General features: G+C 41.0%; 1 protein-coding gene and 1 pseudogene across 1 annotated transcript; one reads left to right on the top strand and one right to left on the bottom strand.

Annotated features, from left to right (window-relative positions):
* The first annotated feature begins 13,177 nt into the window (after window positions 1-13,177).
* Window positions 13,178-15,139, top strand: LOC137943039 (L-type lectin-domain containing receptor kinase SIT2-like). The gene has a single exon (XM_068788735.1). It carries the CDS (start codon window positions 13,178-13,180, stop codon window positions 15,137-15,139), a length of 1,962 nt encoding a protein of 653 aa, XP_068644836.1.
* Window positions 15,140-19,238: 4,099 nt separating this feature from the next.
* LOC137941876 (pyrophosphate--fructose 6-phosphate 1-phosphotransferase subunit alpha-like) lies at window positions 19,239-22,654 on the bottom strand (annotated as a pseudogene).
* Window positions 22,655-25,472: the final 2,818 nt, after the last annotated feature.

Raw genomic sequence — 25,472 nt, 5'->3', positions numbered from 1 at the left:
GCTCGAAGTGCTTGCTTAAGCCCATACAGAGGACAGTGTAGCTTGCAGACATCATTAGGAGAAGAAGTAGTCATACCAGAGGGAAGCTTCATGTAGATATCCTCTTGTAGATCACCACGGAGAAAGGCATTCTTCACATCCATCTAATGCACTGTGAGGCTGCAATGGCTAATATGGTGCAAACCATGGTCATCTTGACAACTGGAGCAAATGTATCCTCATAATCAATCCCATATTCCTACTTGTTTCCCAAGGCTACGAGATGGGCTTCGTACATATCCAAAGATCCATCTGAACACGGCTTGACAGATAAAACCCATTTACTCCCAAGAGGCCGAATAGCAGGGGGCGAGTAACAATGTCCCAAGTGTGATTCTCCTCTAGAGTTAAGCACCTATCCAATACTACCAAAAGATCGGCCTGTTAGGAGCGGAAGGCATAGGTACTTAACCCAGGACCATAACAGTACATCCATCACCACGAGCTAACGACCACGGCAGCTCAAGACTAAGCAACGAGATCGTTCGAGTGGTGTCTACGGCCCGCACCGTAACGAGGGGATATCTGGCCATAGCACAGCATGGCCTACGTCCAAGGGGAATGGAACTAGCGACGTAGCGTCTGCTCTGATACCAAATGTTAAACACCTAGCCAATACTACCCAAAAGACCGGTCCGTTAGGAGCAGAAAGCATAGGTACTTAACCCAGAACCATAGCAGCTTGTAGTTCTGTTTGCATTGCCTTTTGCCAACACTCATGTGCCATTCTTGTTTGTAGCAAGAGGGAATGCAAATAGAAGATGAAGTTGCCGCAAGAGATACATAGGAGGAGAAACCATACCTATCAGGGGGCTAGAAGGGCAAGTAGATCGGCGAAGAGTGGAGGTGGCAGGAGCAGAGGGATGATCAGGAGTAGGCGACAGGTCAGGATCAGGAGGGGGCACAGATGAAGTGGGATGGGACTCATCAAAGTTAGGCAAAATAGACAAATATGCAGACGGTAGTGCAACATGAGATGGAAAGAAATATTGATTTTCAAAGAAAACCACATTCTGAGAAACACGGATATGACGAGCATGCGAATCATAGCAAACATAGCCTTTTTGAGAAATGACATAACCAAGAAAAACACACATAACTGATTGGGCTATAAGTTTGAGTCATTCATAATCAGGCAGATGCACAAAACAAACACAATCGAATGTCCGAAGATCAATATATGACAGAGAATAACCAAATAACTTAAAGAACGGAGAAACATGATGCAAGCTAGGAGAGGACAGGTGGTTGATTAAATGAACTGAGGTAGAAAGCGAATCACACAAAAAATGGGGAGGAACAAATGATTCAAGTAGAAGGGTTCGTACCATATCAAGAAGATGACGATTTTTTTAGCTCAGTACATCCAATTTGTTACGGTGTCGAGGGACAAGAATGTTGAGAGATAATGCCTTTGCTTTGAAGAAATTCCTAGAACTCAGTAGACATGTACTCGCCTTCAAAATCAGAGCGCAATACCTTAATGTGAGTAGCGAATTGAGTCTCAAGAAGCACATGAAACCACTTAAATACTACGAAAACTTCAGACTTAGCCCGTAAGAAGTAGACCCAAGTAAAATGACTGAAGTCATAAAAAAAGGTAACAAAGTACTTATATAGCGCATGCGAGACAACAAGAGTGATTCCCCAAACATCACTATGAATAAGATAAAAATAGTGGGAGGCGTGTGCGGCCTGATGAGGAAAAGGTAGGACCTTACTTTTGCCAAGTGCGCATGATGAAAAATCAAAAGAAAGATCAAGTGAAGAACATGTTGTACTGCCTAATAAATCAGAATTAAACATTGTACGAAGAACATTAGAGTTTGGGTGGCCTAAACGTTTATGCCACATCTTAGTGCCAAAGCCAACAATATTACATGCAAAGGAAAGTATAGGATCACCCACTTTAGGCCCCATCGCGATCACCTTCCCTGACACTTAAAAACTGAACATTACAATATTTATGAACCAGTTGACCAACAAAGAGAAGAATTGTATAGAGGTCAAGGGACACAAAGACATCAGCTAAGGTGGGAGAGAGATCTCCAACAACTCTGATAGGCAAAGAGCTGCCATCAGTAGTGTTGATTTTCAGGTTACCATATACTTTCAGACATTAGAAAGAGACACGACATTTGTTGGAAGATGAGCCCAAGCCCACACAACCAAGGAAGGCCCACATATCTAAGAGTATTATAAGATAAGTTGCACGACCAAAGAAGGCCCACAAGATGGGCCCAAGCCCATAAGAAGTAGGACCCACCATGATTACCACGAGCTGGCATCCTTATCACATATCTTGGAAGATCAAGAAGGACTCACAAAGGCATCTTTATCTTATGGTCACGTCCTAGAAGAGTTCTAGTTTGAGTTATGTTTGTCTTTTATCAATATTGAATTATTTAATTATGCTAGGACTTATCTTTCAATGTTAGAGTTTGGGTGTAATTGGGACAAAGGTAGTTTTATTGTAATTACTCTACTACCTTCCTCTATTCTAAATAGAGGTTCATGTATTCTGATTACAACAAGTTAATGAAGTCAATGAAGTTTTTCTCTTTCCCATAAATTCAACAACATTGTTGGTAATATAGTTAGAAGCACCGGAATCAAAATAGCATGGATGAGCAGAGACTTTACGCTTACCTAAGAGACGAAAAGTAGAAAAAGCAGAGATGATCATCTGTTGTACCATTTTAGGGGTGAGTATGTTTGGATTTGCGGGTGCTAGAGGAACAAGAATTGTAGTAACCAGGACAGCAGTTAGCAATGCTGTAGAACTAAAAGTACCAATGGAAGCATGATAAGCAGTATTCTTCTTCTTTTCAGGGCGAGTAGGGCAAGTTCAAATGAGATGACCTAGCTTCTTGCAATAGTTACACGACTTCTTGGGGCATTCCCGAGCAAAGTGACCATAATCCTTGCAGTGAAAGCACTAGACAAAACTCATGTCCCGACCCTTATTTTTCCCTTGTGCTGCATAGGCCACAGTATCAGAGGTATCAGACCAGACCCGATATTCACTAAACACCCATCGGAATTGTCCGACTCCTCACCCACCAGCCACCACTTTTCTCTCTCTCCGATCATTAAAAAAAATCCAAAAACAACCGATCGTTGTTAACGCACGCATTCACTTCCAGTTATGTTTCGTTTTGTTCCACCTGCGTAAACAAATGAGGAGCGAACAGAGAGAGTGGCAGTCAAATGGAGTCTTCCCAGTTTTAAAACTCGGTGGGTGCTGACGATTCATCGACGAAGCAGCCAAAGGGAAGGTGATAGGGTATCGGATCGTGGATGCGCATATGATTGGGAAGGCCAGTGATGACACATTTTTTTAAGCACCTAGCCAATACTACCCAAAAGACCGGCCTATTAGGAACGGAAGACATAGGTACTTAACCCACGACCATAATTGCCTAGCCCATACTAGGGTCGTGCATGGGCCAGCCCATTACACCACACACCCCATCGCGAGCCGACGACCACGGCGGCACACCGACACTGACCCGACCCAAGGATTACATGAGGACCTATCAGTATTCACGCCTTTGTGTGCTTAATCCAACCTCTGCACCCCGCAGGAATCGAACTCACGATCGAGGACTAGCTCTGATACCAAATGTTAAGCACCTAGCCAATACTACCCAAAAGACCGGCCTGTTAGGAGCGGAAGACATAGGTACTTAACCCAGGACCATAACTGCTTAGCCCATACTAGGGTCGTGCATGGGCTAGCCCATACCAGCCCATAACACATTTCAGTCTCTTGTTCGTCGCATAATTATTCATGATTTACTCATGAATTGCAAAGAATCGCATTGGGCGGGTGGATTCCTGATACAGTTTATCTATCAAGAGAAATCGAAGTAGAATCAAAGAAATCGGCGCCGACTGGGGAGTGCAAAATGAAGTTCACATGCATTACTCCATTCATTCGATTAGGCCATTAGTGGTGAATGAGTGCTTCTTCATTTGAATCATGTGTGTAATCTTCTCAGGAAAAAATCGGGGAATTGTGTTTCAGCCCAATTTTTCAAATCATTCACATGAAGCGTCGCGCGACACGCGTCGTTCCCTCCCAGGACGAAATTGTTTCCTCATTTCACTATGATCTCCCTCTCTCTCGGCCTTCCTCTACTGACGATTATTTTTGTCTGCTCTCTTCTTCCCCTCATCTTTGCAGTCCCTTCGGCTTCTTCTCCCTTCGCATCTCATCTCCCTTCATCGTCTTCACTTCTCTTCTCCCTTCACCGTCATCGCATTTCCTCTCCTTGTCTGTCTCAGCCTCCCTCTCCCTTTTCCCTCTCTCGTCTCCCTCTCTCTTCTCCCTCTCGCTCTTCTCTTCTCTTTTCCCCTAAAAATCCTCCCGGTTTCCTTCGATTTAACCCATTTTGGTTTCGATTTCCTTTGATTTTCTTCAATTTTTGACATTTCAGCGTCGATTTATTTGATTCTGCTTCGATTTCCCCATTCGGCTTCAGGTTTTCCCCAAATTTTAGAAGCCTAAACCCTAATTTTTTTTTCAATTGATTTAGTGTTGCATTTGAATTAATTTTAATTTCTGGACGTAATTTGTATTGATTGTTGCATAATTGTGGGAATTAGGGTTAGGGTTTATGGTATTTAGCGTTCAATTTTGTCTTTATAGGGTTTAATTTCGGGATTAGAGTTAGGGTTTAGTGTATTTAGGGTATTGTTCAAGGTATTTAAGGGTTTATGGTATTAGGTTTTAGGGTTTAGGTAAGGAATTAGGGTTTAGGGTTTTTTCAAAAAAATTTATGGTTCTCGGTTTTTGGGGTGATAGGGTTTAGGGTTTAGGGTTTAGGGATTTTAGGGGTTTTAAGGTCTATGGTTTAGGTTTTGGAATTAGGGTTTAGTAGTTAGATTTTTTGGTTCTTTTTAATTTTTGAGGTTTCTCAATTAGGGTTTAGGGTTTGGGGTAATTAGTCCAGTTTAAACAAAGCTGAGTCACCTACACGGTGTTATGAACTCGATAGCAAACTGTATAACTCAGCGGCATCGTGACTGAGTCAATCCTGTAATTATATTTCTGTTTTTATGATATTTCTATTTAAATATGCCTCAGGGGCATTTGTAATTTTGTCCTAAACTTATGTTAGCGTGAAGTATTTGTAAGGCAGCATGGAAATGAAACGTCAAGACTTATTTTGCCTCCAAATAGGATCTGACATCTCCTTCTAGAGCTCAGGGTTGGAGTTCCCCTCGACAACCCTCCCCCCCCCCTAATCCTTCCCTTTTGTCGTTAATCCTTGTTACAAACCATTGCGCCAAAAGACCGGTCTGCTAGCGAAGGCGCAACATGCATATTAAAGACAAACCATTCCAACACTCCCCCGCATGGAGAACACCCGTGTACAAATACAAATGCACAATCCCACCTATACGAGGACGGCCTAAGACAAAGTCCCACCTATGCGGGGACGAAACAAATGGGGGGAGTGGGACTCGAACTCGAGACCACCTGCTTTGATACCATGTTACTAACCATTGCGCCAAAAGACCGATCTGTTAGCGAAGGCGCAACATGCATATTAAAGATAAGTCATTCCAACAATCCTACCTTTTCCACAGATCTAGTCACTGAACAGCAGCCCGAGCCTTCTCTGGTTTCAGGTGCTGCTGTTTGTGGTGTTTTACAGCAGAAACAGGAACTGGGAAGACGAACCAACACCTCGGGGTGTTGATACTGAGGTGGTCGGAGAGCAGTCAGAAGTGGAGCCTCCCTACAGTAGAGCAGAAACAGAAGGTGAGTCTTGTGGATTATTCCTGAGCACAACGACAACAGGGAAGTGTTGTCTGATTTCCGCCAGAACAGTAGGGGTTACTATTCAGACGTTGAGCCACCAGTGGTCCCTTGCTGCCAAGCCACCGAGCACGACCAGGGGGATTTCCAGTCGGTGATGGCAGGGAGGTAGCCGTTTGATCTGGTCAATCTCCAGCGAGCCGCACCTCCACTATTGACGAGTAATAGTGATAAATTAAACCTCATTTCATTAAGGAGCAGCAGTAAGCTGCTGTCCAAACAAGGGGCTCCTTACCTAAATTGGGCCTCAACAGATCAATGGGCCCACTCCCTCACAATCATTGCTACTATTCAGACCAGTTCAGATCTGTGGGCCCACTCCCTCACAGCACTGGATCCATCCGTCCCTCGCCGTGTTACGCGATCCATGACTTGGGACTCTAACATCTTGGTATCATAGCAGGGTAACATGAGGAACCCGTCCCACAATGAAAAGCTAAGAAACCTTGCCAAAGAACTGCGGACAAAAAATGAAGCTCGAATGGCAGAGATGATGGAACAAATCACAAGCAAAGTTTCTGAGATTGTGGTGGGATTGAACTGACCCCCAGACACTACACGAAGGATGGAAGAGTTTAAGGAGCTCTGCACGATACGGTTCAGACCACCAACTTACAACAACCCTTTGCGGGACTTGGTCTTGTTATGACAGACCGGTTTGGTGGAAGCATACCATAATCAATTTCAGGAAAAATTAGTTCGAGCCAGCCACCTAGTTCGAAGAGACCAGCATGTAAATCTGTTCACAACAGGGCTTACTGATTTATTGAAACTAGAGGAGGAACTCCATGCGCCTACTGATTTGGGGCGAACGATGAATTTAGCTCGGGCAATGGAAGCAAAATAGGAGATTCATAATAAGAGGGGCAGGCAAAGGGGGAGTACCAGTGCCCCCGGGTAGCAAGAGGGGAGGACTTATTCGCCTCCGGTGACAGGGCCATCATTGCCACCACCCAAATCTACGCCTGGATATCCTATGGCAGCATCCCCTAAAAAGAGCAACCCTCCAGCCCCATATATCGGAAAATTAACAAGGATGGAAATGGCTGACAGACGAGCGAAGAACCTTTGTTATAATTGTGACGAACCTTACCGGGCGGGCCACCAATATAAAAGATTGTTTTGGTTGGAATTGGAAGCATGGGCCGATGAAGAGGAAAATGGCATTATCCATCAAACATCATGCGCCTACACTCCTCAACAAAATGGTGTAGTCGAACGAAAAAATTGTCATATTCTTGAGGTAGCTCGAAGTTTGTTATATGTCATGAAAGTTCCATACTTTTATTGGCCTCATGTCATCCTTACGGCTTGCTTTCTTATTAATCGTCTACCATCTACTGTTATTGGTAATAAAACTCCCTACTCTAGATTATTACCTAATGATGATTCGTTTTCATTACCGTTGAAAGTCTTTGGATGTCAATGTTTTGTTCATAACTCATTACCTAGATACAAAAAACTTGATCCTAAATCTATCAAGTGTATTTTTTTGGGATACTCACTCACACAAGAGGGTTATGTTTGTTATAGTCCTACTCTGCAACATTCATTGGTGTCTAGGGATGTAACATTTTTTTAAGACTCCTCATATTATTCTGATAGCGCTCCTCCTGGTCTATCCTCAGTACCAAGTTCCCCTAGACCGGTTGTGCCTCATAATACAGAGATCATTCAACCCCCAGAGCAAGTGGCCGACACCACACCTGCCATGTTAACAGATCCACTAGAAGTAAGTCCTTCATCACCAGTTATTTTTGGTCCTCAATATGATACTTGGCCTATTGCTATACGGAAAGAACCTCGATCATGCACTCAACCTTCTACTTCTCATCCTATTTCCAATTTTGTGTCTCATCATTGCCTCTCAACTTTATGCTGTCAGTTTCTTTCTTCTATTTCCTCCATATCTGTTCCCCAGTTATATCAGGAGGCTCTACAACATCCAGGGTGGAAGGCAGCAATGGATGAAGAAATGAAGGCAGCAATGGATGAAGAAATGAAGGCACTTAATGACAATCATACATGGTCATTAGTTCCTCTTCCCACAGATAAAAAACCTATTGGTTGCAAGTGGGTTTATACTATCAAACACAATCCGGATGAGTCCATTGTACGACTGAAGGCTCGACTGGTTGCAAAAGGTTATACTCAGTGCTATGAAATTGATTATGAAGAAACCTTCTCTCTAGTGGCAAAAATGAACTCTGTACGTATCTTATTATCTCTAGCAGCCAATTCATCATGGCCAATATATCAACTGGATGTAAAAAATGCATTTCTAAATGGTGATATTAAAGAAGAAATTTACAAGCAACAACCACCTGGGTATGTGGTTGAGGGGGAGTCTATATGCCACAAAAAATCTCTATATGGTCTAAAGCAATCCCCTCGTGCATGGTCTGAGAAATTTAGTCAAGCCATTAGACGGGCCGGTTTTCATAGATGCTCTGCAGATAACTCAGTATTTATTGAAATACAGCGAGAGGTAAGGTGATTATAGCTATATATATTGTTGATATTATTTTAACTGGAAGCGATTCCGAGGGCATTCAGAAAACAAAGGAGAAAATATGTGCCGAATTCAAGACGAAGGATCTTGGATTACTCAAATATTTCTTGGGTATTGAAGTGTTACAATCCAGACATGGGATTGTCCTATCCCAAAGGAAGTATGCTCTTGATCTACTAGAAGAAACAAGAATGATGGGATGCAAACCAGTAGACACTCCTATGGATGCAAATATAAAATTATGTGGAGACACTGGAGAAGATGTAGATATTGAAAAGTATCAAAGATTAGTAGGATGACTTATTTCCCTGTGTGTAACAAGGTCGGATATTTCATACACAATAAGTGTGGTAAGTCAATACATGCAAAAACCACAACTTAGTCATTGGCAAACACTTGAAAGAATACTACGATATCTGAAAGGAGCTCCTAGAAGGAGGCTTCTATATAAAAATCATGGTCACTTCAACATTGAAGGATTCTCAGATGCAGACTGGGTTGCATCCCCAGATGACAGAAAATCTACTTCGGAATTTATTACGATGGTTGGAGGAAATCTGGTTACATAGAAAAGCAAAAAAAAAATGTAGTAGCATGGCCGAGTGCAGAAGTAGAATACAGAGTCATGGCACACACTATTAGTGAACTCATATGGATAAGATCTCTTCTCACTGAGTTGGGATTCTACAAAGAAGTTCCAATAGATCTATACTGTGACAATCAAGCAGTAATACACATTACATCGAATTCAGTCTTCCATGAAAGGACAAAGCATATTGAAGTGGATTGCCATTTTATACGAGAAAGTTCCAAGTTGGTTTCTTATCTCTGAAGCATATATCATCACAAAATCAAGTTACAGATATTCTCACCAAGTCAGTCACTCACAAGATTATGTCTACCATATGCAGCAAGTTGGGCATTTATGATATCTTCCCACCCCCAGCTTGAGGGGGAGTGTTACAATGTGAGACCCACCATGGTGCTCGAGCTGGTGGGACCCACCATGAGGACGTGGGACACCAAGATGAGTCCTAGAGGACGTGAGACACCAAGAAGAATCCTCACCCAAGCAAGCACGAGTTAAGGAATCAAGAAGCACAAGCAGAATTGAGTTAGAAGACTTGAAGATCAAGTGGGACCCACAAATATCTAACGAGTTGTCAACCTTATCAAGATGAGCTAGAGGATCATGAGAGACCCACAAGGATAAGGCTACGAGTTGGCCTTCTCCCCTATAGTCACGTGAAGAAAGCAAGAGTTCTAGTTCAACTCATATTATGCTTCTAGTAGTTTGGTTTAAATAGACTTATCTTAAAGAGTTAGAGTTGGAATGTAATTAGGATTGAAAGGCTAATTATATAAGGATTCGACCTCCTCCTCTACTATAAATTGAGGTGTTCTAATTCGGAATTAATCAAGTTACACATTTCATTCTTGAGTTACTCTCTCTCTCTCCCTTTGCTTGGCGCAACCTCTCTTTTCTCTTTTATTTTTTCTTCTCTCTACCCAAGAGTTCTTCTTCCTTTTGCTCATTTTTCTTTCTTCTTTCTCTTGCTCGGAATTATGGAAAAAGGATCCTAAATCCAACACATCATCGTTTGTCCCCTGCATGTTGTCAATTTCTCTCTACTATTTCCTCCATATCTGTACCACAATCCTATCAGGAAGCTCTCTAACATCCAGGGTGGAAGGCAGCAATGGATGAAGAAATACATGCAATTTATGAAAATCAGACTTGGGCTCTAGTCCCACTTCCATCAAATAAGAAAATCGTCGGTTGTAAATGGGTGTTTACTGTGAAACACAATCCGGATGGGTCTGTGGCTTGGTTGAAGGCTCGCCTCATGGCTAAGGGCTATACACAATGTTATGGAATTGATTATAAGGAAACCTTCTCTCCAGTGGCAAAAATGAACTCGATACATGTTTTATTATCTTTGGCAGCTAACTCTTCCTGGCAAGTATATCAACTTGATGTGAAAAATGTCTTTCTGAATAGGGACAACAAAGAAGAAATTTATATGCAACAACCACCAGGTTATGTAGTTGAGGGGGAGTCGGTATGTCGACTAAAAAAAATCTTTGTATGGTCTAAAATAGTCCCCTCGTGTATGGTTTGAGAAATTTAGTTCAGCCCTCATACGAGCAGGATTTTACAGATGCTTTGGAGATGACTCAGTTTTTATTAAAAACACACCTAGAGGCAAGGTAATCTAGCAGTATATGTTGATGATATCATTTTAACTGGTATTGATTCTGAGGGCATCCAGGAAATAAAAGAAAAAATATGTTCTGAATTCAAGACAAAGGATCTTGGACTACTCAAATATTTTTTGGGTATTGAAGTATTACATTCCAGACATAGGATTGTGCTATCCCAAAGGAAGTATGCCCTTGATCTACTGGAGGAGATAGGAATGCTGGGATGCAAACCAGCAGACACTCCTATGGATTCAAATACAAAATTATGTGCAGGTACTGGAGAAGATATAGATATCGAAAAATATCAGAGACTAGTGGGAAGATTTATTTATATGTGTGTAACAAGGTCGAATATATCATATGTAATAAGTGTGGTGAGTCAATACATGCACAAATTACAACTTAGTCATTTGCAAGCATTTGAAAGGATATTACGATATTGGAAAAGAGCTCCAGGAAGAAGGTTTCTCTATAAAAATCATGGTCACTTCAACATCGAAGGATTCTCAGATGCAGACTAGGCCGGATCCCCAGATGATAAGAAATCTACTTCGGAATTTTGTACAATGGTTGGAGGGAATTTGGTTACATGGAGAAGCAAGAAGCAAAATGTAGTAGCACGGTCTAGTGCAGAAGCAGAATACAAAGCCATGGCACACACTGTTAGTGAACTCCTATAGATAAGATCTCTTCAAACTGAATTGGGACTCTACAAAGAAGATCTGATGGATCTATATTGTGATAATCAAGCAGAAATGCACATTACATCGAATCTAGTCTTCTATGAAAAAAAAACATATAGAAGTGGACTGCCATTTTATACGAGAAAAGTTCTAAGCAAGTCTTTATCTCTAAAACATATATCATCACAAAGTCAAGTTGCAGATGTTCTCACCAAGCCGTTCACTCACAAGATTATATCTACCATCTGTAGCAAGTTAGGTATCTACGATGTTTTCTCACCCCCAACTTGAGGGGGTGTGTTACAATGTGGGACCCACCATGGTGCATGAACTAGTGGGACCCACCATGAGGATGTGGGATGCCAATAAGAGTCTTCACCCAAGCTAGCACGAGTTAAGAAGATAAGAAGCATAAGCTGAAATGAGTTAGAAGACTTGAAGATCAAGTGGGACCCATAAATATACCACAAGTTGGAATCTTATCAATATGAGCTGGAATATCATGTGGGACCCACAAGGATAAGGCCACAAGCTGACCTCCTCCCTTATGTCCACGTTATTGAACAAGAGTTATAGTTCAACTTATATTAGAACTCTATTAGATTGTGTTATCCTTTCATGATAGACTTATCTTAGAGAGTTAGAGTTGGAATGCAATTAGGAGATTTAAAGATTAATTGTATAAAGATTCTATCACTTCCTCTACTATAAATAGAGATATTGTAATTCGGAATTAATAAAGTTCTACAATTCTCTCTTGTGTAAATCTCTCTTTCTTTGTTTGGCGGACACCTTGTTCCTCTTCTCTTCTTCTCTCTACCTAAGAGCCTTCTTTCCCTTTTCTCCTTTTTCTTTCTCTCCTCCCTTGCTCAAAATATTTGAAAAATGATCCTAAATTCAACAACACCACAGTAACACCTCCACTTGTTGACACATCCCTTCATGGGGCCAATACTTTTATGTAGTCGTCACAACTCTTTGGGTTTGGATTAAAAGATTAACCACACTAATTGACCAACATCACACATAAGCAATAATTGAGTTTGATTACTATATTTAGCTAACTATGTACAACATATTATATATAAAAGTATAGATATTTTAAGCTCATTCTCTTGTTTTGGTTATATTTTTTATTTGGGGGCACTAACACTGAAAACTATTTTGCAGTGCACTTAAACTTGTCCACACTAACACCCAACTTTGACTTTAAGTTAAATTAGATCATTTACTTCAATTTAAATTTGAACTTGAAGTTGAACCAAAGGATCCCCCCACCTCTAGAGTTCAAATTCTCTAGCACTGAATTGCTAAATTCTTTGCTAGAGACTAAATTTTATAGCAACCAATTTGTAAATTCGTTGCTAGCGATTTAAATTCTATAGCAGTGAATTTAAAAATTTATCGGTGAACATTGTACCAACAGAAGCGTGAAATACCAACATTTCAGCAACGTTTTTTTGTTGGGAGAACTTCTAATAGCGAATTTTGGACTTCCACCAGCAAAAAATTCGCTAGCAGAAGGTTTTATTGTAGTGACGGCATTAATCAACTTATCCTAATTGACAATTAATGTTATATTTAAAAGTTACTGGAAAAAATCGCTGGCAAAAACACCAGCGTACTTAATTTTTTCATATTAGATCTAGGTGCACCAAAGACGTAAAATAATGGAGGTCCAGATTCAGCTACTGAAAATTCAAAAAGGATGACGAGCGTGACTTTCTATCACTTTCTTACTGTCAATTCAAATGAGAAACTTTCTTACCCTAATAGACAAGATACCTCTCGGGTACCTTGGAGGAGACGGAGAGGCAAAGCGGGACCCCCTAGATATTTCTTTCATGTTCTTACAAAACGGCATCTTGGTGTTTCAACTCTCAGGCTCAAGTACTCATTCTCTCTGCAATGTTCCTGGAGATCCTCCTAGTGATTAACCTCCTCCGATTTGTAAAACCGCAACGAACAGACTTCGCCTACAATGGATTCAGTTACGCCAACTTGATTCTTGGAGACATCGCCACCGTCACCCACGACGGCCTCCTTCGCCTAACTAGCAATACTCCTACGCAGAGGGGCCGCGCCTTCTACACGGCTCCATTACATTTCAAGAACTCCTCCAACAGTAACACCACTCTGTCTTTCTCCACCACCTTCGTTTCTGCAATCGTCCCTGAAGTTTCCAATTTCAACGGCAATGGACTTGCCTTTGTCATCTCGCCATCGTCTGAGCTTCCTGGAGGCCTCCCTGCTCAGTTTCTTGGCCTTTTCTATCCGAATAACAATGGAAATTCCACTAATCATATCTTTGCGGTCGAGCATGATACCGCTCAGTCCACGGAGTTCGAAGATATCGATAATAACCACGTAGGAATCGACATCAACGGGCTGGTTTCTATCAAGTCAGCTCCGGCTGCATATTTTACTGACGGTCGCTGGAACAACTTTAGCCTTAGTAGTGGACACCCTATACAGACTTGGATAGAGTACAATGGAGTATTTAAGCAGCTCACTGTGACAGTAGCTCCCATTAAAGTACCCAGACCCCAGCGCCCGCTCCTCTCTGCTGCTGTCGATCTTGCGTCTGTTCTCTTAGACTCCATGTATGTCGGCTTCTCCTCATCTACTGGTCAGCTTCGAGGTTCTCACTACATACTAGGATGGAGCTTTAACATGAACGGCCAAGCTCGAGCACTTGATATCTCTTCCCTGCCCGCACTACCTCGAGTGACTCCCAAACCGAAACCAAGGATTTTGACAATTGGGTTACCCTTAATTACAGGATTTCTCACGTTAGCTGCCATCTCTGCTGCTGTGATTTTTGTAGGAAGTAAGATCAAATACAGCGAAGTACTGGAAGACTGGGAACGGGAGTACGGACCCCACAGGTTGAGGTACAAGGACTTGTTCAGGGCTACCAAGGGATTCAGAGACAAGGAGCTCTTAGGAATAGGAGGCTTTGGTCGGGTTTATAGAGGCATACTGCCCTCGTCCAAGATTGAAGTCGCCGTGAAGAAAGTTTCTCATGATTCAAAACAGGGTATGAAAGAATTCATTTCCGAGATCGTGAGCCTGGGCCGGATGCGTCACCGCAACTTGGTAGGACTCCTTGGGTATTGCCGGCGTAAAGGAGAGCTCCTCCTGGTCTACGAATATATGCCCAATGGCAGTTTAGACAAATTCCTGTTCGATCACAAATTTATATTGAATTGGAACCAGAGAATGCGAATCGTCAAAGGTGTAGCTGCAGGACTCCTCTACCTGCATGAAGAATGGGAGCAGATCGTCCTTCACAGAGACGTGAAAGCCAGCAACGTTCTTCTTGACGGTGATCTAAATGGGAAGTTAGGTGATTTTGGTTTGGCAAAATTATACGACCATGGAGCGGCTCCGGAAACTACCCACGTCGTGGGAACCATCGGGTACCTGGCGCCGGAGCTCACCCGAACAAGCAAAGCTACCACGAGCACAGATGTCTTCGCTTTTGGCGTTTTCATGCTTGAAGTCGCCACTGGAAGGAGGCCCGTCCAGTACCCAGGCATGTCATGTTCAGGGGAGGAGTTGGTTTTGAGGGACTGGGTTTTCAACTGCTGGACGAGAGGAGCAATTCTAGAAGCAAGTGATCCCAAATTGGGGGGAGAATATGTCATGAATGAAATGGAGCTGGTGCTCAAACTTGGCCTGGTTTGCTCGTACGCGGTGGCAGGGTATCGCCCTCGGATGAGACAAATAGTTCAGATTTTGGAAGGGCGAGCCCCTATAACCGAGTTAGTGGATTCGAGCGGCTTAGAGAGAAGTGAAGTTTACGCAGATAATGTGTTTGGTCACACATCTTCAGCAACGGAATCACTGCTATCGGGTGGCCGATGATTGTTTAATGCCTCTAGTGTTGTAATCTAGTTTTCTTTTCTGTTTTTATATGTTGAATATTTTAGATTTGGACTTATTACGATAAAACCCAACCCCTAAGTAGTTTGTGACTCTATCTTTGGCATAGCTGTTATAACATTTACTTTGCGCAAAATCAATGTAAAAATACATATAATTTGACCTTATTGAAAATCTCATGGTAAATTAATGATATTTGTTGTTATTGATTAGCTAAATTAGTAAGTATTGCTCACTTCAATACATTGAGTCAACCTTAGACGACAAGATTAATAACAATTATATGTTTAAAAAATGACCAAACCGCATGGCTTTATTAAGAAGTATAATAAATATATAATATATAAACAATTGGTTCCAACAATCATATCAACAAGTTATATTTACATGATTAAGTTAATCTTTGCATGATTAAGTTAATATTTATATAATTAAGTTAATCTTTGGAATCACTTTTCAAATAGCATTGTAGACACTATGAGAATAAAAAAATTACTTTAATAGATTGCACTGAACATTCGCCCAAACACGGCATGAAAGTCTATGGTGTTGGCAATTTATCAACAAAAGTTCTCTTTGTTCACCTTATTTTTAATTTGTTTTTCACTCCCTATATTACTTTGCATATAGGTGTTCAAACTTCTCTTGTTTCTGAGCTAACAGGGTATGAAAGTCAATGATGTTGACAAAATGCAACTATGCATAATTGATATTTAAAAGGGAACGATATCCTAAAGATAAGTGTCTTTGATGTTATTTAATTTAGAAAAACTAATTCAATTACAACAGTCACCAAAGGCAAAAATAAGTATAGGAAAGCATATGAACTAGGACTAAAAAGCACCCAAGAATACTTGAGTGAAGATAAATCATTTAAATGAGAAAGATTTGGTAGTAGCTAATTGGAGGTGGTCCAATGGAGAAAGAGGGATAACAGAAGTGAAAGGGAGGAAGGTCCAATGGAAAAAGAAAGATCTTGGAAATAACAAAGGAGAGTAGGCCACCTAAGATAGATAAATTCGACAACAGTGAAAAATAGGAGGTCCCAATGAGAAAAAGAGTTTTAGGAACAACCAACATGAGGAGGTCCACTAGAGGAATAGATTTTTTACCAACAACAATGGGAAGAAAGTCCGATGGGGAAAAGGAGATCCAATAACAGATGGAAACAAAATTAGAGTTCAAATTCAATGATTTGAGTTTGGAAGTAGCTAATCAATAAGGACTTGGAGATAAGGAATAGGAGAGGTTTTAGACTTAGAGTAGTGGTTCAGTCATAGTCAAGAATTATATGATGACTCAAGTCTAATGAGGGAAATGCCTAAGTTCAAATATAGATATTTGATATGTAATATTTATTATTGATGTACTTATATTTCAAATATTAATAAAATAGGATAAATTTATTAAAATAAAATATTTATGAATCACATCACATCAAATATTGTTTGAACCTAATTAGGATTAAATCTATTTTAATTTACAGTTTAGATTAGAGTTTAATGGATCAGTGGTAATTACGTTTGCAAATTAACACGATCCATCTACAGCCTGATTTCAATATTTATTTAAGAATTTTCAACGTGACAAAAGTATTGTCATGGTGAAAAAAAGTGATGTGACCCACAGTATATGTGAAAGTCAGCCGTGGGTAGGGGTGGCATCGTGCCGACCCGAACCTGAACCTGCCTATGTTCGAGCCGAGCTTGATTTAAATATTTCGAACTTAAGCTCGAGCCGAGCCCAGTCTCGAGCATAAAATTGTTATCGAGCTCGAGCCCAATAATTTTAATCGAGTTCGAGCCGAGCTCGAGCTCTAGCTCCAACATTCATTTAAAACTTTTTCAAAAATTATGTCTCGAGTTTGAGCTCCAACATACATTTAAAACTTTTCAAAAAATACATGTCAAATAAATTGTGTATAAAATTATACATATATTTTAAATAAAATTGGGCAATATTTTACATAATACTGGGTATGACCTCTACATAAAATTGGGCATGACCTCTACTTAAAATTGAGTATAAGGGTAGCATAGAATCTAGCTGAGTCTGAACCTTCCTATGTTCAAGCTGACTTAGCCTCGAGCCTAAAATTGTAATCATGCTCGAGCCTAATAATTTTAACCGAGTTCGAGTTCGAGCTCGAACTCTAGCCGAGTTTGAGGTTAACCTACAATTAATACTCTACATAAAATATATGTCAAATAAATTATCTATAAAATTATGCATACATTTTTTAAAAAAAATAATAATAGGGGAGGTTCGGGATTGAATCTCGATAATAGATTAGAACCCACCAATATTAAATTTTTTTATCCCAAATATTGTCTAGCTTATTTTGTAATTTTTGAATCTGGCCCTAAATCTACTATGGCCTCCTTAGTACCCTGGTTGAAAATTTATATTATAGGAAAAACTAGAAATATTTTTCTTAGGATACACATTTCCAAAAAAACCTTTAAACAAAATCCTATTACTATTAGAGACTTACTAGAAAATTACAAGAAATATTTTAAAATTTTCTTAGGAAAGTTAAATGGACTTCTTATTGCCACTTCTAGGGAAATAAATTAAAATTAATAATCAATCTAATATATTACTATACTTATCGATAAATTTTTAATCAAATAAAATGTCAAACACAAAATTGCTATGAAAATTGTCTCATGCTAAAAGTATTATAGAATCAACTGTCAAATACTTATTGAAAATTTTTCTATACGATTTTCTAGCCCTTCTTGGCAAGAAAATCATACTTGGAAAATTGTATGATTTTTTAATAAAAAATTTTAATTAGAAAAATATTTCCAAAAATATGAAGCACTAATAGTCCCTATATTTCTACTAAAAATGTCTTTTCAATATTTATTGAAAAAACATTTAATAGTCTATAGAAACGTATTTCTACTAAAATGTCTTTTCAATTTCTTCAAAAGCCATGACGAAGGGACAAAGAGTTTTTTTTTTACTTGTTTAAATCGTCTAGCGTAGGGTTTGAAGGTATTCGATTGATGTGGTTGACAGCAGATTTGACAAGTTCGCCCCAATAAAACCGAGGCATGTTCATGCCAAAGAGAGAGACATGCACTACTATCAAAAGTTGTCTATTCTTTCTTTCTGCCAATCCATTTCGTCGGGGAGTATAGGTGCAAGAGGTCTGATGACGAATTCCGTGATTAGTCAGAAAAATTTCAAGAAAAACATTGACAAACTCAGTACCATGTCAGATTGCAAAACACGAATTTGCTTTTGGTATTGAGTATGTATTATTGTGTGGAATTTATGAAATGTTAGACACACATCCCTCTTGTTTATAAGTAAATGTACATTCATCAATAAATGTCACAAAGTAACGAGCTCTAGAAATAGAGGGAACCTTGGCTGGACCCCAAACATCGGAATAAATCACCTCAAAAGGTTCGAAACTTTTATTTAAACTCGATAAATAAGCAATACGATGGCTCTTAGCCAGTTCACATGTGTCACAATGAAAATGCACATCATTCAAACCTGAAAAAAGTTGTGCTCGCAATTTCTTAAGATAACCAAAGAAAATATGACCTAATCGTCGGTGCCATAACCATACAGTTGTCTGAGCATTATCTTCACTTCTAGCTTGATTTGTCCGACTAATTTTTGATCCTCCATTCTCTGTCAACTCCAAATAGTAGAGTTTGCCTCGTCTAATACCATAACCAAGAATCTTCCGGGTTATAATGTCCTGAAAGACACAAAATAAGAGCCAAAAAGTTACAGTACAAGCAAAAGTAGAGGTAATTTGGCTAACAGACAAAAGATTATATTCAAGAGATAAAACCACAAGGATAGTTTCTAATGTAAGATTTTTGGATAATGTAATAGATCCTTCCCCAGTAATAGGAGAGTGATAAGGTCCCAGATCAACACGGCGATTCACAGGAAGATTGGAGAAGAGAACGAAGAAGCGAAGAATCGTAGGGGAGAACGACAATTGATAACCCGGCTCTAAGGGGGACCGTAACTTGCGGCTCTGAGGGAGTCCACAACCTAGGTTCGTCGGAGGAGAACTTGATCCTTAGTAACTTTTCTGCTTCCCCATTTCATTCCATGACGTCCCTTAAATAGGACTCATGATCCAAGTTTCAAGAGAGAATTACAATTTTGCCCCTCTATTTCATTTAACATGAAAATAAACTAAATGGCTACATAGCTAACCCGGTTAGAGTAATTAACTCAGCTATAGTCTCAGCCTGACTCGGCTCACTATTGGGTCCATCACATCACACGCCTCCGGGAGAACGAGCTTGTCCGCGAGCTCGAAGGTAGGGTAGGTTTGCCGAACTGATCTACATCAACCCAAGTAGCACCCACTTGAACCGTGTCCGTCGTTAATTTTGGGGGGTCCGAAGCGGTCCTGCTGGTTCCACCTTGTCAAGATACTCTTGAAGCTTCTTGATCCGACCCATGTAGTTTGGATCCTCAACCGACAGTGTCACGGCCTTAATATCAGCACCTGGGCCTTCAAACTGAAGAGGACCCGGGTTTCTGTACACATCATCCATCAACAAATTTGTGGCAGTGTGTCTCAGCAATTCGTATGCTTTGCCTTTCAAATACACCACAGCAGGATGAACAGCAGGTTTTCCAATTGAAGTAGCCTTAGGACCATGTGACCATCGTTTTACAGTCATCATAGCCGTAATTGGAGCTGCCCCACAACTCCACTTGTTTACTGGATTCTTCAGGTTGGTAACAGTAGCAATATATCCATTCAAACAAGCAGCTAAAATGTGATAAGAAATGTGCCCAAGAACATAAGCATAGTCACAATCAAATTTTGAGGGCAATGAGCCACGAGCCTGATAGCCAAAAGAAGTGACAGATTGCATTGAATTTTTGTCCCTTATAGGTGCCCTCTTTCAGTCGCTTATTCATGTCAGTCTCCACTAACTAAGCGAGAAGCTTTTCTGTCTCAATTGGAGACAACTGTGCTGAGTCATCTGATTCAGGGTGAAGAAGCAGATGTCGCTTGATGAAAGAAGGCAAAAATTCTATCAGTGCAGAAGCCCAAGGTGACAAACGCGCAGAAATGTTATCAGCAGAAATTCCTTCTCTATGCAGGCCATGAATTTCCTGCAAGAGAGCATATACTTCAGGAATACTCTCAATGAGTCCTTCTAGTAGAAGAACGACTCCATGATATTGATCTTGTTCAGCTCTTGCTTGAACTGCATCGCAGATTTGCTTTGTTAGATAAAAAAGAGTAAGCTTAGAAGCTGCAACCTCCTCACCAAGGATAACCACATTTGGATGAGACGGAAGCGTGCATTCCAAAGCAACACGTGATGCTTGCCGGCCCATGAGTCGAATAAAATAGTAATACTTTTCTACTGGTAGAGCATCTGTGCAGACATTGCTAATAAGCTGGGAATTGACCTTGCAGATGGTGTCAAAACCAACATTAGTCTCAACAAACTGGTTATTCAGATCACCGTTCAAAGTAACAGAAACTCCAACTACCTTTGTTGGACACTTGGATTATGCAAAAGTCTCTGCAAGTTGTGCAGCATCTGTATTGGATGTTACACCTCCAAGGATGACAAGACCATCCAACTTCAGAGCTTGACAAGAAACTAACGCAGCATTGACCTGCTCAGTTGTTCTTATTTGATCTTTTGTCCATCCAAGCAAATCATAACCACCTTGATTTTTTTAGGTAGAAAGAACTTCGTCTGTGATTTCAAGGGTTTTCTGTGCAAATAAACCTTCTGCTCCACCTACAAAACCGAGCAAAGTACTCTTGGGATTGTGAAGCTTAATGGCATCATACAGGCCCCATATGACATTATGTCCCCCTAGAGACTGTCTACCACAGAAAACAACTCCCAGCCTAACAGGAGGATGTTCCATTACTATAACAGTTGGGGGAAAAAACTGATCAACAACGTCTTCACCCAATTTGCCAAAACTTCCCCGTCCAACAATTTCTGCTCCTTTCTCTATGGCATCATCCACAAGATTTTGAAGTGTGTCAGCATGCTCTTGCAAACATATTGCGCCCATATCATATTTTCCTGCTAGTGGTGGACCAACACAAACAGATTTCACAATTTTGACTACTTGAGCCACAAAAGCAGCATAAATGTCTCGATGAACATAAATTTCAGCACCAGCTCAGTTTTGTCCACTGGATTGTAGAGCAGCTCTAACTACAACGTGGGCAACATGAGACACATCAACATCTTCACACACAATGAATGCATCTTTTCCACCAAGATCAAGAGTAATAGGTATTGATGTTGCTGCAGCATTCCTCATTATCATTTTGCCCACGCCTGGTGATCCAACAAAAACGATTTTATCAACTGAAGCTACTAAAGCTTCTCCTGTTTCTGCAAATCCTGTTATTACATGAACCAAATTATCAAGGGCTCCAACAACAGCCAAAGCTGCTTGAATGATTGGAAAATAGAAACAACCAGACCAACTTGCATGTTCAGAACCCTGTATTACAAGACCATTTCCTGAGAACACAGCTGCTATTGCTGCAGAATAAGGTCGAGTGAAGGGATAATCAGCATCGAGTATCACCTGCTGAGAAGGATTGCCTCTAAATTTCCACGGGCCGCAGCGGGAATTTCCTCAGGCGGTGAACGGTCATGCTTCCACTGACTAAGAGCAGCGAATGCGTGAAGAGAAATGGTGACGGTCGTCTCCCTATGTAAAAGAGGTAAAGAACTACCCCCAATTACCAGCAGAAAGCGCACAACAGCAGCTGCCGGAAAGAAAAAAATTTTGCCAGAAATTTTTCAGAAGGCGCACACCAGCAGAATGGTCACCACTGAAACCGCCGAAATTTTTTTTTCCCCATAACCAACATCGAAATTTCGCTGCTGTTGACCGGTATCCCAAAACAGGGGTTGCCTTTCCCCAATTTTTACACACAGTGCTGAGGAATTCGAAAACTCACCTGGCATTGATGTCGGTGAGGTGAGGGGCCCTGGTACAAGCTGGATGACAGCCGATTGCTGTGGCTTTGTCTGTTTCCACCACCTTTGTCGCCTAAAAGAACTACCGTAGGAAGCTTGTCCCGACGGCGAATAGCAGAGGCCTCTGGCCGAGATTTGTCGTGGAGCTTCTCGGTTCAGGGATTGCCATTCTCTCTGAGTTCGGTTTTCACGACGATGGGTTTCGGATCGGCAGTTCCACGTTCGGAGGAATTAGGTCGAACGAAGACCTGTGAACCCACATCGGCCTTTTTCGAAGAGGGTCGAGGCTGAACGACTTCGGAATCAGGCTTTTCCAAAGAGCTTCGAGGTCGAACGTCTTCTTCTGTAACGGCGACCCTTTTCTCGGACATTTTAATTATAATGTGTCAGATACCATCACGCAGTACAGAAATTAACTCGGCGCGCCCTGCTTCAAAATAATCACGTAGTTCGGAAATTCTTTCTGTCCGCCCTATTGCCCATCGATCAGAATGATCTTGGATTATGGCATGCATTTCGTCTAGGATTGAAGAACCGCTCACTCACTCTCTTCTCACTCTGATACCAAATTGATAAGGTCTTAGATCAATATAACGATTCACAAGAGGATTAGAGAAGATAACGAAGAAGAAGAAAATGAAAAAGAGAAGAATCGTAGGGGAGAATGACGATGGATAACCCAGCTCTAAGGGAGACTGTAACCTACAGCTATGAGGGAGTCCACAACCTAGGTTCGTCGAAGGAGAACTTGATCCTTAGTAACATTTCAGCTTCCCCATTTCATTCCATGACGTCCCTTAAATATGACTCATGATCCAAGTTTCTAGAGAGAATTATAATTTTGCCCCTCTATATCATTTAATATGAAAATAAACTAAATGGCTACATAGCTAACTCGATTAGAGTAATTAACTCAGCCACGGTCTCAACCTGACTCGACTCACTATTGGGTCCATCACAGAGAGGTACTATCATTGGTTGTTGAAATAACAAATTATGGAGAAGGTAGTATAGAATGTAACTGACTGGGATCCTTTGTCATGTGATCGGATGCACCTGTATGAATAATCCAAGGTCTATTCTTAGAATTTAAAGAGAATATTGATGCTTTATCGAGAATACCTGAATGGGCAACATTTGCCATAGGTAGTTGCGGATTATCATCCGTGGATGTCACCATAGTTTTCCCAGTAATCTTTTTACGGGGTTTTTTAGAGAAATCCCACCACTCTGAATAGCCAATAATCTCATAACGTCGTTGTTGCGAATGTCCTTTTTCTCCACAGTAAGTACATACCCGGTTGTTACCTTTTCCAGACGATTGAGTGTTCCGACAGCTTGATGATCCTTGTCAATTTTGGTTGCCCAACATCGCCGAGTTCTCTGAGACTGGACGATAGCTCCCCATTATCTGTCTCTGTTGATATTCTCGTCTGACATATGCGTATGTACTCTCCAAATCAAGTTTGGGGTCTTTTCGCAAGATTTCTCCATGAACTTGATCAAAATCAGTGTCAAGCCCACTGAGAAAAATATGAACTCGAAGCCTAACCATTGTAGAGTGCAACTAGATTAGCCATTCGACTGTTCCTTCCTGAGATATAGTTCTATGATCAATCTCCTGGAAAATATAGCAACCAGTTCATTGTAGTACGTGGATAATGGTCTACCGTTTTGTTTGGTAGAAAAAGATCTCTGGTTCAGCTCGAATATACAGGTTTTATCGGATCCATCATAGAACGTTTTTTATACTGCTTCCTATATCTCCTTGGCTGAGGAGAGGCGAATAAATCGTTACATTAGCAATGGACTCATGAAGTCAATAAGCCAACTTTTGACTCTTTGATTTTTAGTAAGCCATGGTCCAAGATTGGGATAGCCAGATGTTGGTTTTCTCGTTTCGTCGGTGAGATATCCAGTTTTGTTGCGCACGCCAATTCGCATCTCCATGAGCTGGGACCATAATAAATAATTGGTCTCATCGAGGATGATTCCAGTTGAAAATTCAAAATTGTCTTGGTGGACTATAATTTGTGGCGATGTGATAAGTTCGGTTGATGCGCCTGTAGTGGCGGCCATCGATTTGGAAATTTTGTCCTGTCTTGTCTGATCAGGTCCGGTTCGGGCTGGTTTGGAGCGATCTAGTCCGGTCCAATTCTGGTCCGGTTCGGATGCGCTTGAGTTGACCCGCCGATCTGGGTCGGTTCGGTCGGCAGAAAAGTAAAGGAACAATTGTTCCTAAGTTTTAAAAAAAATCACCTTTCTTCTTCGGCAGCGGCAACGGAGCTGTGGCTTCCTTTGGCGACGGCGGTGGTCGGCCGCCACAACGGGGCGGTGGTTCGGTCATCGGCGTTCGTCGGCGACGAGGTTTCGGCTATGGGACTGTCGGCAGTTGTAAAAAAAAATAGTTCGTCGGCTTTGTTCGACAACAGTAGTGATCGGCAGCGGTAGCGGGTCCGGTGGTGTGGTCTTCAGCGGTCGTCAACAATCGTGGATGCCCGTCGGCGACGAGGTTTTGGCTACGGAACCATCATGTCAGAAAGAGAACGTCGTTGCAGAGAGAGATCAGAGTTCTGCAAGTCGGCATCTTTTGGCGACAGCAGTGATCAGCGGCAATAACAGGCTGATGGTAAGGTCGTTGGCGGTCGTCTTCGGTCTTCAGTGATCGTCGTCGGTCGTCGGCGATGATCTTTTGGCTATGGGACGGTTAGGATACGGAGTTGTAGAAAAAAATAGAGTTCTTCAATTCCACGACGAATTTTTTCTGGCTTCCTCCTTCGGCGACTACAAGAGCACTTAGCTCCGACTTTCGGGGACGAAAAGAAGAAGATAATTCTCCTGCTTTGATACCATGTAAAACACGAAGGATTTCAAAGAATGTTTTTCAATGTATTCTTCTCCGTTTAGGAGGCAATTTATAAGACATTACATCCTTATTTTAGGTCCAATTTAGATCCTAAAATCAAGGTACAAAATCACATATTAATGGAAATGATTAGTTTCCTACAATTACGCTAATATACATTCCATTACACTTTGCACACAATGATTAAATCAAAGATGAAATGGAGCTAGTACTGAAGCTTGGCCTGCTTTGCTCGCATCCGGTGGCAGAGGCTCAGCCTAGAATGAGAGAAGTGCTTCAGATTTTGAATGGGGATGCCCCTTCAACAGAGTTAGTGGCTTGGAACATTTTAGGAGTGAACATTACGACAACTTAACAAGTTACTATAATTCTTCCACGGATTAGATTATGAATTTAGTAAAAAATTTCAAAGGTTTGGTACTAATGAGGTATGATGTCCAAAAATTTCAAAATTTTAGTGAGATATGAAGAACTAATG

This window comes from Aristolochia californica, unplaced genomic scaffold, assembly GCF_029961685.1.
Source record: "Aristolochia californica isolate CCGP_79_NKW_82.1479 unplaced genomic scaffold, dmAriCali1.0.hap1 SCAF_10, whole genome shotgun sequence".
NCBI classification, from domain to species: Eukaryota; Viridiplantae; Streptophyta; class Magnoliopsida; order Piperales; family Aristolochiaceae; genus Aristolochia; species Aristolochia californica.
This window is presented reverse-complemented; position numbering and strand designations above follow the sequence as displayed.

What these genes read in the sequence shown, in the direction of transcription:
- LOC137943039 (XM_068788735.1), top strand. Translation starts at nt 13,178, where the DNA reads ATGTTCCTGGAGATCCTCCTAGTGATTAACCTCCTCCGATTTGTAAAA.